This window comes from Cetorhinus maximus, chromosome 15, assembly GCF_964194155.1.
Source record: "Cetorhinus maximus chromosome 15, sCetMax3.hap1.1, whole genome shotgun sequence".
Lineage (NCBI taxonomy): Eukaryota > Metazoa > Chordata > Chondrichthyes > Lamniformes > Cetorhinidae > Cetorhinus > Cetorhinus maximus.
In genome coordinates, this window is record NC_135893.1 from 23,010,630 (window position 1) to 23,022,472 (window position 11,843).

Genomic DNA, 11,843 nt, shown 5'->3' on the forward strand with positions numbered 1-11,843 from the left:
TTATTTGTTTCTTTGCCTTTTGTGGAATGAATTCACTGAATAACTTATCATTAAAATGAGGCCAGATGTTGTTCTGCTGAATATTAATCAAAGGGGGCAGGAGCCCCATAAAGGCCCAGGATAATTTGAGTAGTTAAAAATAATCACCGGGAAATTTGTTCCGTTAATTATCTTGGACAGATTACTGAAAGCCTATCTGGATATAAAGGGTAGTGAAGACACCCTCTAAGGCATAAAAATAAAGCATAAGGATTCACCTAAGAGAAGAATCTAAAATGAAGAAGTCAGAAAATCGATTGTAAGAACAGTAGAAAAGACTCAGCTATGTGGCCCTAGGTTTGAGCTTGGTGGATGTTGGGTTGAGGATGTATAGTGTTGCCAGATATAACATGGTGGATTGTGATTGATATCACAGTCGATGTCTGTGAGGGACCTGGATGTGACATTCTCTATTTACACTTTCACAGATAATTGCTTCCACCTTTAACAAGGGACTAATTGGGAAGATAATGTGCTAGGGTTGTGTGGGGAATTGGGATGGATTGGTGATAAGAGAAAGCAGAGAGAGATTGTTAAATGTTTAGAGTGTTGTTTGGCAGAGAGGCAGGGGGATCGGTTCCTGCTCTTAGGATTGGTCTCAGATGAGGTGACATTTGGAGCATAAAATTTGTTACAGCCCATTTCTAGGCACATAACTGATGGCATACTTCCATCTGATCTAAGAAGCCCATAGTACAACACAAATTGGGCCTCAGGGTATTGTGATAATAATGTCAACTTGCCAGGGCCTGTCCCCAGAGGCAGCTTGCTGGTGTACCGGAAACCATTTTGACCCATTTGCCTCACCGGCAACAGCCTTCAGGTAAAGGCCTGGGGGCAGTGGAGGAAGGAATAACAAGCAACAGACTGCAGATGATGGAAACACATCAGTTCACATCAATGGAAAGAAGAAATTCCTTCAGTTCTGACAAAGGGTTAAATACGTGGCACTGTAATTATTTTAGGTGCAACTTGTGCTATCATGACTCAAGAACTTCCAATAGCTAAGAGGAGCCCTGATTGTCTCCTTAGCCTCAGACATTAATGGCCATTGATGTAATTCAGTTGCTGTGTTTGATCAGTAAATAAAGCTTGTTTGAAAATCTGAGTCTAACTGAGAGCCTCTCAGTGGCGGTAACACAGGCATCGAGGAAGCTTTGATCCCCATACGGGGAAGAATGGGGGAAGAGTTCCATTTCATGCAAAAAGTGTCGAGGTATTTAAAAACATGTTAACAAAGGAAGCAGAAAGCTGTGTTGCATTGCACTGATCTGACCAAATGCTTTGATCAGCCAATCACAACCTGGATATCTGTGGAGCAGTAGTATCTGGCCCTGATGCCCCTGTGCTCGGGAGGGGGAAAAATAAATCAGCCAGGATTTGTGTGCCAGATCACTATTTGTACCTCCCCGCCTCCCCTGACATATACACAAGAGTATGGCAGGGCCTAACTTTCTGCAGCTAGTATTTTGAATTGTACCTATACGTACTCTTTAGGCCACTTACACCCACAACAATAATAAATGTGGTGCAAAAAGGCCAAGATAACCATTGTGCATGGTCAAGGTTTGAGAAAGATGAGTTAAATCATGGAACCACAGAATGGTTACAGCACAGGAGGCCATTCAGCCCATTGTATCTGTGCTGGCTCTCTGCAAGAGCACCCACTCCCCTGCCTTTTCCCTGCAGCCCTGCATTTTTTTCTCCTCAGATAATTATTCAATACTCTTTTTGAAAGCCACAATTGAATCTGCCTCCACCACACTCTTGGTAGTGCATACCAGATTCTAGTCATTGCATAAAAAACATTTTTCCATCATGTTGTCTTTGGTTCCTTTGCCATTTCACCTTAAATTGGTGTCCTCTGGTTCTAGACACTTCCCCCAGTGGTGACAGTTTCTCCCTAGCTACTCTGTCCAGACCCCTCATGATTGCGAACACCTCTATCAGATCTTCTCTCGACCTTCTCTAAGGAGAACAGTTCCAGCTTCTCCAATCTCTCCACATAACTGAACTCCCTCATCCCTGAGGCCATTCTTAGGAACAGGAGTTGGTCATTCAGCCCATCGAGCCTGCTCCACCATTCAATTAGATCATGGCTGATCATCTACCTCAATGCCACTTTCCCGCACTACCTCCACATCCCTTGATGTCATTAGTCTCCAGAAATCTATCGATTCCTGTATTGAATATGCTCAATGATTGAGCTTCTACAGCTCACTGGGGTAGAGAATTCCAAAGATTCGCAGTGAAGAAATTCCCCCCTCATCTCAGCCTTAAATGGCCTGCCCCTTACCCTGAGATTAGGTCCCCTGGTTCTGGAATCACCAGAAGATAAATCATTTCTGCACTCTTTCTAACACCTTTCCAGAATGGGCTGGTTTAGCCATTCAAAGAAGTGCAGCAGATGATCTCATCCAGCCTCACCAAAGTTCTGAGGCTGCATTCCCATCACCCCTTGCAGATGGCAGGATGCCAACCAAACTAGTGTCTCCACAGCCTTCCTAGTGTCCAGAATTGGACACAATACTCCGGTTTAAGATGAACCAGTGTTTTATAAAGGCTCGCTGTAGCGTCCTTGCCCTTGAGCTCCATGCCCCTATTTATAAAGCTCAGGATTCTATGTGCTTTACTGATCCCTAAGCCCTTCAAACTTCAACAAATTGTGCCCACGCACCCATAAGACATAGGAGCAGAAATTAGGCCATTCGGCCCATTGAGTCTGCTCCGCCATTCAATCATGGCTGATAAGTTTCTCAACCCCATTCTCCCGCCTTCTCCCCATAACGTTTGATCCCTTTACCAATCAAGAACCTATCTATCTCGGTCTTAAATACACTCAATGACCTGGCCTCCACAGCCTTCTGTGGCAATGAATTCCATAGATTCACCACTCTCTGGCTAAAGAAATTTCTCCTCATCTCTGTTCTAAAAGGTCTTCCCTTTACTCTGAGGCTGTGCCCTCAGGTCCTAGTCTCTCCTACTAATGGAAACACCTTCCCCACGTCCACTCTATCCAGGTCTTTCAGTATTCTGTAAGTTTCAATCTGATCCCCCCTCATCCTTCTAAACTCCATCAAGTATAGACCCAGAGTCCTCAAACGTTCCTCATATGTTAAGCCTTTCATTCCTGGGATCATTCTCGTGAACCTCCTCTGGACCCTCTCCAGGGCCAGCACATCCTTCCTGAGATATGGGGACCAAAATTGCTCAAAATATTCTAAATGTGGTCTGACCAGAGCCTTATAAAGTCTCAGCAGCACATCCCTGCTTTTATATTCTAGTCCTCTTGAAATAAATGCCAACATTGCATTTGCCTTCCTAACTACCGACTCAACCTGCAAGTTAACCTTAAGAGAATCCTGGACTAGGACTCCCAAGTCCCTTTGCACTCCAGATTTCTGAATTCTCTCCCCATTTAGAAAATAGTCTATGCCTCTATTCTTCCTACCAAAGTGCATGACCTCACACTTCCCCACGTTGTATTCCATCTGCCACTTCTTTGCCCATTCTCCTAACCTGTCCAAATTCTTCTGCAGCCTCCCCACCTCCTCAATACTACCTGTCCCTCCACCTATCTTTGTATCATCTGCAAACTTAGCCAGGATGCCCTCAGTTCCTTCATCTAGATCATTAATGTATAAAGTGAAAAGTTGTGGTCCCAACACTGACCCCTGCGGAACTCCACTAGTCACCGGCCGCCGTCCTGAGAAGGACCCCCTTAACCCCTCGACCCTACTGCTCCTGCACCCTCTTTAGAATTGTACCCTTTACTTTATATTGCCTGTCCTCATCCATCCTCTCGAAATGTATCACTTTACACTTCACTCACTAGAAGTGGCTGTTTGATGACTGCCAAGCCGAGCTTTTAACCGCTTTTTAGATCATGGGGCACGGGGATGACTTACAGGCAATGAGAATTTCACAGTTTCTGAGGGCTCGTAAAAGAATGATACCGACTAGGAGATGAGATGATAAATCATGATTTCAACACAGTTAAGGGGCGCAGGGAGGGACGTCTAGGATGGTGCGTTTCGAGGTGAAGAGGAGCAAGGCAAGAAAGATGAAAAGAGTGTGAACTTTCCTAAAAAAAGAGTGGAGACAACGGGAAAGTTGGCATAACTCCAGTGCGTCAAACTCAGAATTAAATTTTCCGCAGGCATTTAAAATGTACCTGCCCGGGCCTGTCCGCTCTCTGCTAAATGACAGGGCAAATCAGAGTACAGTATGTGGGAACAGCAGAGTTCTCAGGCTCCTCACTCCACTCCCAGTCCCAGGCTCAGAGCCAAACCCCACCCAGGCCCTGAAACTGACACCCAGCGCAGGAATTTGGAGCGGGCGCTGATTGGATGTCTCCAGGTAGAAATTCTATTGTTCAGCGGGGGCGGGGGTGGGGCTTGTGACGTCATCGGGAGATGAATGAAAGTTGAGCCCCGGAAAAAAAAAAGTTTCCTCAAAGTTTCAATTGAAGTTTCACTCGAGTTCGGGGCTGCATTCACAATGGAGGGGCCACACCACCTGCACCTCGTCGCCCTGTTCTCACTGCTTCTCTCCAATGTGGTGCCCACACATCAGGCAGAGGAGGGTAAGAATCATTTTTATAATCCCCCTCTCCTTTTTTTAATGTTTAACGACCGGGGAGATCGATCAATTCCCTAAGGATTTAGGTGGAGGGGAAGTCAATTTTTCTTCTTGGGGGGGAGGAGGTCCTAATGTGTCTCAGACATCGCGGTGCTGGGGGTTCAGGGCTGGGGGAGCGCTCCTGCTTTGCGCTCTGTGTGTGTGTGTGTGTGTGTGTTTTGGTGTGTCTATTCACTATCTAAATCGGCATCAAGACTGTGGGCTCTCCCGCCCGGCAGGTGTCCGACATCCCTCCTTCTCTGACCCTTTAGAATAAAAAGGCATCGAGGAGTTTGATAAGCTTTTTGAGTGAGTTTTACCCTTGGATCGATAGCTCGGGCTGGGAGACTGTTGCTTCAGTTAGGGGACCTGACTGCCAGTGATTTTATTCCCTGTCTCTCTCTCTCTCTCTCTCACTGTAATGTGGGAGAATTGCCGGTCAGTGAGTGCCGGTCCTCCTAACATCTGCCGCTCCCTCCCTCCGGTTCAGAGAGAGTCTACCTGTTCTGAAAGACTTCTGTCTTTTTTTTTAAAAAAAACACCCTGTGAATCAGAAGATCTTGCAGCGCAGAGGAGGCCATTCGGTCCATCGCGCTTGTGCTCACTGTTCTGAAAGAACTATCCAATTAGTTTCACTGTCCCATTTCCCCATGGTCTGAACTTTTTTTATTGCCCCTCCATTTAATTTCCTTTATGGGACAGATGAAGTGGGGTAGATCCCTGCAGGTAAACGCCTCTCCTATTTAACATAAGTGACTTATTTTATCAACGGTCACGATCTTGGCTGTGTATCGGGAGGAGAATTCTCGAAGTGGGGGGGGGGGGGGGGGGGTGGGGGGAACTGCAGATGTTGAAATAAAAACCAGAAAATTCTGGGAATGTCCAGCACATGAGCCAGCATCTGAAAGAAAAGATTAATGCTCCATCAGAGCTCAAAATTCTGCCACGGATTCCCACCTGAAAATTCCTGACCGCCTTCACTTTCAGATCCTGACAGACGCGCTGCACCCATTCCGTATTTTCCATGTCGATTCAGGGGCGCCTGGCGCTGTCTGATCGGTTGGGGGTTGGGGTGGGTGACAGGAATCTTTCAAAAAGCAGAACAACTGCCTCCGAGCACCGATATGAGGTGACTGTCATTGGGGGGGACAGTGTCTGCTCCTGATCGCCTCAGGACGCGTGAGGACACAGTTGGGAATCAAGTTGTGTGACGCCTCACTTGGTGGAACAGCCAGCAGCTGTCCAGATGTGAATGGACCGTGTGAGGCGGCTACCAGAAGGCGCTCTTGTCTGTGGACAGGCAAGAGCGAGGGAATTTCCTCCAGATAGGAGGGAGATATGGGTGGGGGGCGGCATAAGAGAGAGAGAGGGCACTTTGAGATTCAAATCCTGAATGTTTGAAGTGTGATGTGGGAAATGGAAGGTGTTGGTTTCGATTTCAAAGAAGTGGCTTAATCCTTTGAAGCTTTAACGAGGCTGTCTCCCGTTTTCTGTAAGCAGACACAGATTGAGGAAATGCATCCTTCCAATGTCTAATCCAGCAAGTGCCTCCAAAGATTGGTTTTATAGTTTATGAAAGATTCTGCTGAGAATTGGGGATTGTGTCTGCTTTAGATGGACTGAAGGATAACATTTCCCCCCTCGTTTTGTGGGCATGGACTTTAAGCATCTTAAAGTGAGGTGACAAAAAATTCATTGAACCCCTTCCCTTGAATGTCTCTGTGCATTTGATGTAGCCTTCCCCATCCTGTTGCCACACCAGACAAAATTCCTTTTGACCACAAGCAAAATTATTCCAGTTTCCAGGAAATGTGAAGTTAAAAAGCAGCTGCTGGAGTTCCTCTAGATTCCCCTTGTTTTGTGATAGCCTCTTCCCATTTGGCTCTTGGCTGTGTTACTGAGAGGATGTGAATGATGTAGAAATGTTGCTCCAGAGCTGCTTTTCCTGCAAAACCAACAATAACTCCCAAGGGAAGGCTCCTGGTATCCTGTTACTAGCTGAGCTGGTTCCTGGAGCCCGAGAGGGAAAGGGGGGGTGGGGGGGGAGGGTTGGGATTGAAGCGGGGATGGGGTTAGAAAAGGGCTTGAGGTCGAAAGTATTGGCTACCCCAGGCAATAGTGATCAACCTGGGTTGCTTGAGCTCTGTCACTTTGGTACATGAATCTCAGGCAAACGCCTGATTATTTTGTGCGCACAGTTCTCATTAGGTTGGCTTATCATGTCTGAATTTTGAGAGCCTAGGGGTTTGGTGAAGGCTGCTTTTTAGCACTGAGGATCTGAACATCAAGGTGTGTTTGTGCTAGTTGGAGATGTATGCATTGTCCCTGACTTTCCATGAGGTATATCCACAAAGCTTGGTTGTCGGTGACTAGGGAATCAGTGGAAAATCAGGAATTCCCCACAGCTGGATACTTGAACTAAAGGCAGACAATGTTGGAAACACCTTATTCCAATGCCCCGTCGAAAATAAAAAAGGCAGGCTACTGTTTCGTAAGGAAGCCTCCCACAAGAACAGAGTGGAGTTTATGACCTGCTCTTCATCTCCAGCATTTTACAATTAGAGCTTTCAATTCAGAGTTAAAGCTTTCAAACTTTTTTTTCCAGAGGGTCTATTTTTGTTGCCTGGATCAGTCCAGGACCTACTACCCAGACGCACACTGTTTGAATTGTTCTGCTGATTTCATGTACTGTACCCGCCTAAACCCAACTAGTGAAAGATTGTAACTCGGAGTTTCCCAAAGATTCCATTTCTGTAGCTGCGTTCAGTTCTGATAAGATGAGGAAAATTGTAGAGAATATCATGAGATATATTAACGTTGCCATGCTCCACTCACTGCAACTCTGTCAATAAACTTCCTAGGTCTCTTTTAGAGCCTTTTCAAAACCCATTTCCCATTTTTTGACTTAACCTTCATTGACCTGTTTCCCTTGACTTGGCATCTGTTCCCCATATAATTCCTCGATGAAGCGTCTCAGAAGATTTTGAGTGTTAAAGGCACCATATGCAGGTTAATGAGGCAATTAAAAAAAAACAGGCAAAGCACTGGGGTTTATTTCTAGTGCGATGGAATTGAAAAGCAGGAAGATATGTTAAACTTGTATAGAATCTTGGTTCGACCACACTTAGGAGTATTGTGCACAATTCTGGTCTCCATATTAGGAAAATGGTTTAGAGGCATTGGAGAAGGTGAAAAAGTTGATTACTAGAATGATACCAGAACTGAGAGGTTATACCCATCAGGAAAGATTCAAAAGGCTGGGGCTCTTTTCTCTAGAAAAAAGAAGTCTGAGGAATGACCTGATAGAGGCCTTTGAGATTATGAAAGGGTTTGATAAGCTAGAGACCAGGGGCAATAAAGATAATCACTAATAAATTCAATAGGAATTCAGGAGAAACATCCTCACCCAGAATGTGGAACTTGCTACCTCAAGACATGGATGAGTTGAATAGTATAGATGCATTTAGGAGGAAGCTAGATAAATACGAGGAAGAAAGGAATAGAAAGGTATGTGATGGGGTTAAATGAAGAATGGCAGGAGAAACTTTGTGTCGAACATAAACATGGACACGGACCAATTGGACCGAATGGGCTGTTTCTGTGCTGAAATCAGTGTAGTACAATGCAAATGGAAGTTGCTGTAATGTAGCTTGTTAAGTGCTGAATCTGACCATTTGTCAGGTTGCTTATTCTCAGTGACAGCAGATGTATACAGACATGTTTTTCTTTTAGCAAAACTGAGAAACATAGGTAAAGAGATAGTGAAGGTTAGCATCAAGAGGTAAGAGAATGTAAAATAAGTCAGGAAGAAGTACTGATTAGGTGATTGCAAATAAGAGTTTAGACAGCCGTACAGGTGAAAAGTAGGACTTGCAGCGAGCAGTTTGGTCTGTTTGCCCAATCCTCAAACTCCAGCCCAAGATCATTCTTCTTCTTGGAAAATGTTCTGATCATTTCAGTCTGGTCAGAGTAGGAGTGTTTAGTGTAGGGTAGTCAGGGAACACTTAAGAAAGTGAACAACTAGCCTTCTCCTCCACGCCATTCCCTGGGACATTGGATGATTGCCCTTTTTACTGCTCCCCATGACATTGTAGGATTTTGTTACTGTCACCAGTTGGAGTTCTATGTGCACAAACTACTCACAGACCACTAGCCTCTCCCTCCCTGTCTTGACCAACTTCCTCCATAAAAGGTAGTGTTGGTTGCTCCGCCCTCTCCCAGGTCCCTGGTGTGTCATCACCAATCAGCTTTGCTCACCTCTTTCCAAATTCCTCATTGAATCCCTTTGTCAGTCTCCTGCACTGATTCAGCTCCAGTCACAAGCTATTAGAGATATTGCTTGTGACGATGGGACACCATCCCAGGACAAACAGGTGCAGTGAGCTGCTTGCTCAACAACAGTGAAATTCTAATAAAAAAACAAAATACTGTAGGTGCTGGAAATCTGAAATAAAAACATAAAATGCTGGAAATACTCAGCAGATCTGAGAGAGAAAACAGAATTTACATTTCAGATCTGCGACCTTTCACCAGAACCTTTCTAATGAAAATGACTGGCATGCATGCAGGATGGGGATTTCAATTTGGGAATCTAACCAGGGACTGCAGTGAGCTCAGGTATTCATGTGGGACAATGCATAAGCTCATCCTCGATGACGTTAGTGGTGCCAGAGTGGCTCCCTTGACGGTTTAGCAGGTAAGGGAGCCTCTTAGTTGTGGTATTGAGTCAAACAGATGAGGAAGTTCCCAGATCTGTCAACTCTGCTTATCTGATCTTAACTCTGACACCAGATTTGGAGGGGTGGGTGGGAAGGGAAGGGATGGTATTACATCAGCTTTAGTTCCTGCTCTGTGGACAGGATATGTGTTCTGCTCCTGAAATTGCGTGTCCTGAAGCTAGATAGGGACAGGATTCAGCCTTCTCGGGTCGCTGCCACCATAGCCGGATAGTTTCTTTGCCACTCTATCTAGGCTGGCAAATAAAGCACAGTAACTTGGGCGGACTAATGGTGGCAGCCAGCTCCTCTGGGACCTATACCCAATTTGATTATTGCTCTCAGGATAAGAAGGGGGGGATACAATTTGCGGGGGTGGTGGGGGGGTGGGGGTGGAGTGTTGCATGTCTTTCCACTCTTGTCGTCTTTGTTCTGGTGGCTTCTGGATGGTTTTACGCAAGAGTCCTCTCATCTTGTTTAATGATGGGCTTTGTGGAATTTTGCTGACAGCCCACAGACTGTTCAAAGGCCGAGTGTGGATCAGACACTGATCAGCTCTGACAGGTTGTCTGTGTCTAACAGTGAAAAGGAGATTTGTCTTTTACAGAAAAGGAACCCTCGCAGCCCATGCCCGTTTATGACATGAATCAACTTTGTGAGGTTCAGGGGTCACTCTGCATTTTGCTTTGAGTGTACTTCCTAATAAGCTGCAGATGTCAGTGTGTCTGTGTTAGAATATGTATGTGTGTGATGGGGGGTGGGGGGGGTGGGGGAAAGGAGGGAGGCAGTGGGGGGTCTGGTGATGAAGGGTGTAAGTGCAGTGTAACTTGATCCTGGTGCCAGTTTTATCAAATTTGATGAGGTTTTTGCAGGTGTTTTTACACTGAGAAGCCGAGATGACAGGGCCAAAGCCCATCACTGCAGACAGTCCCATAGTTGAAAAGAATAGGGGGGAGAGGGGCAGAATCAACCTAGTGGTATTGATGAAGTGATGCCAAATATGGGTTTCAAGAACCTGAAAGTTATGGAGAAAAGGAAGAAAAAAACCTGAGAAATGTAAGGAATTTGGCAGCTTTTGAGACCTGGGATAGGAGTTAGTGCAATAAGTCTTTATCTATGGAATGAGGATACACAGAGGGGGAGTGTGTAAGATGTGGTATTTGGTGCCTAACACGAATGTGACAATGTCCCAAGAAATATTGTTACAGCAGGGTCTCTAGGGTTTCTGCTGGTGCTTTTTCTGATGAACTGGCTATTGAACAGACTGTTCAGTAGCTGACCTTGCCCCATGTTCTCAGTGGACTTCTTGAGTTCTGTGGCTGACTATGAAACTACACATCAGTCTGGAGTGGGTCTCCTGCAACAATCTGAATCCATGAAACACTAAACAGTCACCAGGAAAGTCTTCAGCGAGAAAGTGAATGAGAACAGTCATGAGTTGGATATTTTCATATATTCTACACTGTGACGTATCTCTATCTGTATTTCACCTACACAATGATTCCTTCCAATACTTCATTGAATAGAAAAATAGGTAAATAGGGATATTCTCTGGTTTCTAGATTTGACCTTTTGTGGAGTGTTTTTTTTTAATCACGGAGTGGAGTGGTGAGGATTACTGTTTGCTCATTCTAACACACACTTTTATATTTTTATCCTTCAGTTGTCCTGTTGGATTTTGCCTCAGCACATGGAGAGCTTGGTTGGCTGACCGATCCATATAACGCAGCTGTAAGTACAGAGGCTGGTTGGGCATTCTCTGCCTGCATCTGCACCACCCAAATCCATCTCCAATTTACACTAAAGCGCCGGCAATGGATTCTGTTTTAAGCAGGCGGGGGTTGGTTTGCTATTGGCAATTTAAAAGCTCACGGAGAGAAGAAATGTGACCATTTACAGAGGGTGGGGTAACTGATTGAAGTGGAAAGTTGTCTTACTGGCACTCATTAACTGAATATAAAGTCTAGGCTACTCGTTGTTCTCTTTCATTTTTTCCCCCCTCCACCTCCCAGAGGCTTCGTCCTCTTAAGAGGCAATGATTCTTTCAGGGGTGTAGTTCCACAGTTGCCAGCCTTAGATCTTCTCTAAAAGGCCATTCCTCATCTGGGAGTGTTTATCGGCTATTCAGCTGTAAAGGCGTAATCTTTAAATGCAGTTGAACCCAGTCACAGACGTCCGACTGGCCAAGGGTCAGGGGTCACAGTAGTAACCTGAATGCGTCTGTCTTAACTGGCATGATATAACTTTCCGTTTCACCCTTAGGTTGGGAATGGTCACTCAGTTATGGTTTCTGCCCCAATCGCCATCCAGTGATTCACGTAGGGAAGTGTACCAGTGTGACCATTGGGAGATGACAGAGTTGGGCTTCGTTATGATGCCCATCAATGGTCTAGTCGCCTGCTATTACTCAAATTGTGAATGGTTACATACCACTGGTGCACTGGAGGTGACTGATGCCAGACTTAGAAA

At 45.4% G+C, this 11,843-nt stretch overlaps 1 protein-coding gene across 2 annotated transcripts in view; it reads left to right on the forward strand.

Moving 5' to 3' along the window:
• Positions 1-4,486: 4,486 nt before the first annotated feature.
• Positions 4,487-11,843, forward strand: part of epha2b (eph receptor A2 b) — a 47,667-nt gene continuing 40,310 nt past the window's right edge. For both annotated transcript variants that reach the window (XM_078558110.1, XM_078558112.1), the window contains exons 1-2: positions 4,487-4,624; positions 11,038-11,105. In XM_078558110.1, coding sequence (XP_078414236.1) covers positions 4,540-4,624; positions 11,038-11,105 — 153 coding nt within the window. In that variant the 5' untranslated portion in view covers positions 4,487-4,539. The remainder of the gene's footprint in view (positions 4,625-11,037; positions 11,106-11,843) is intronic.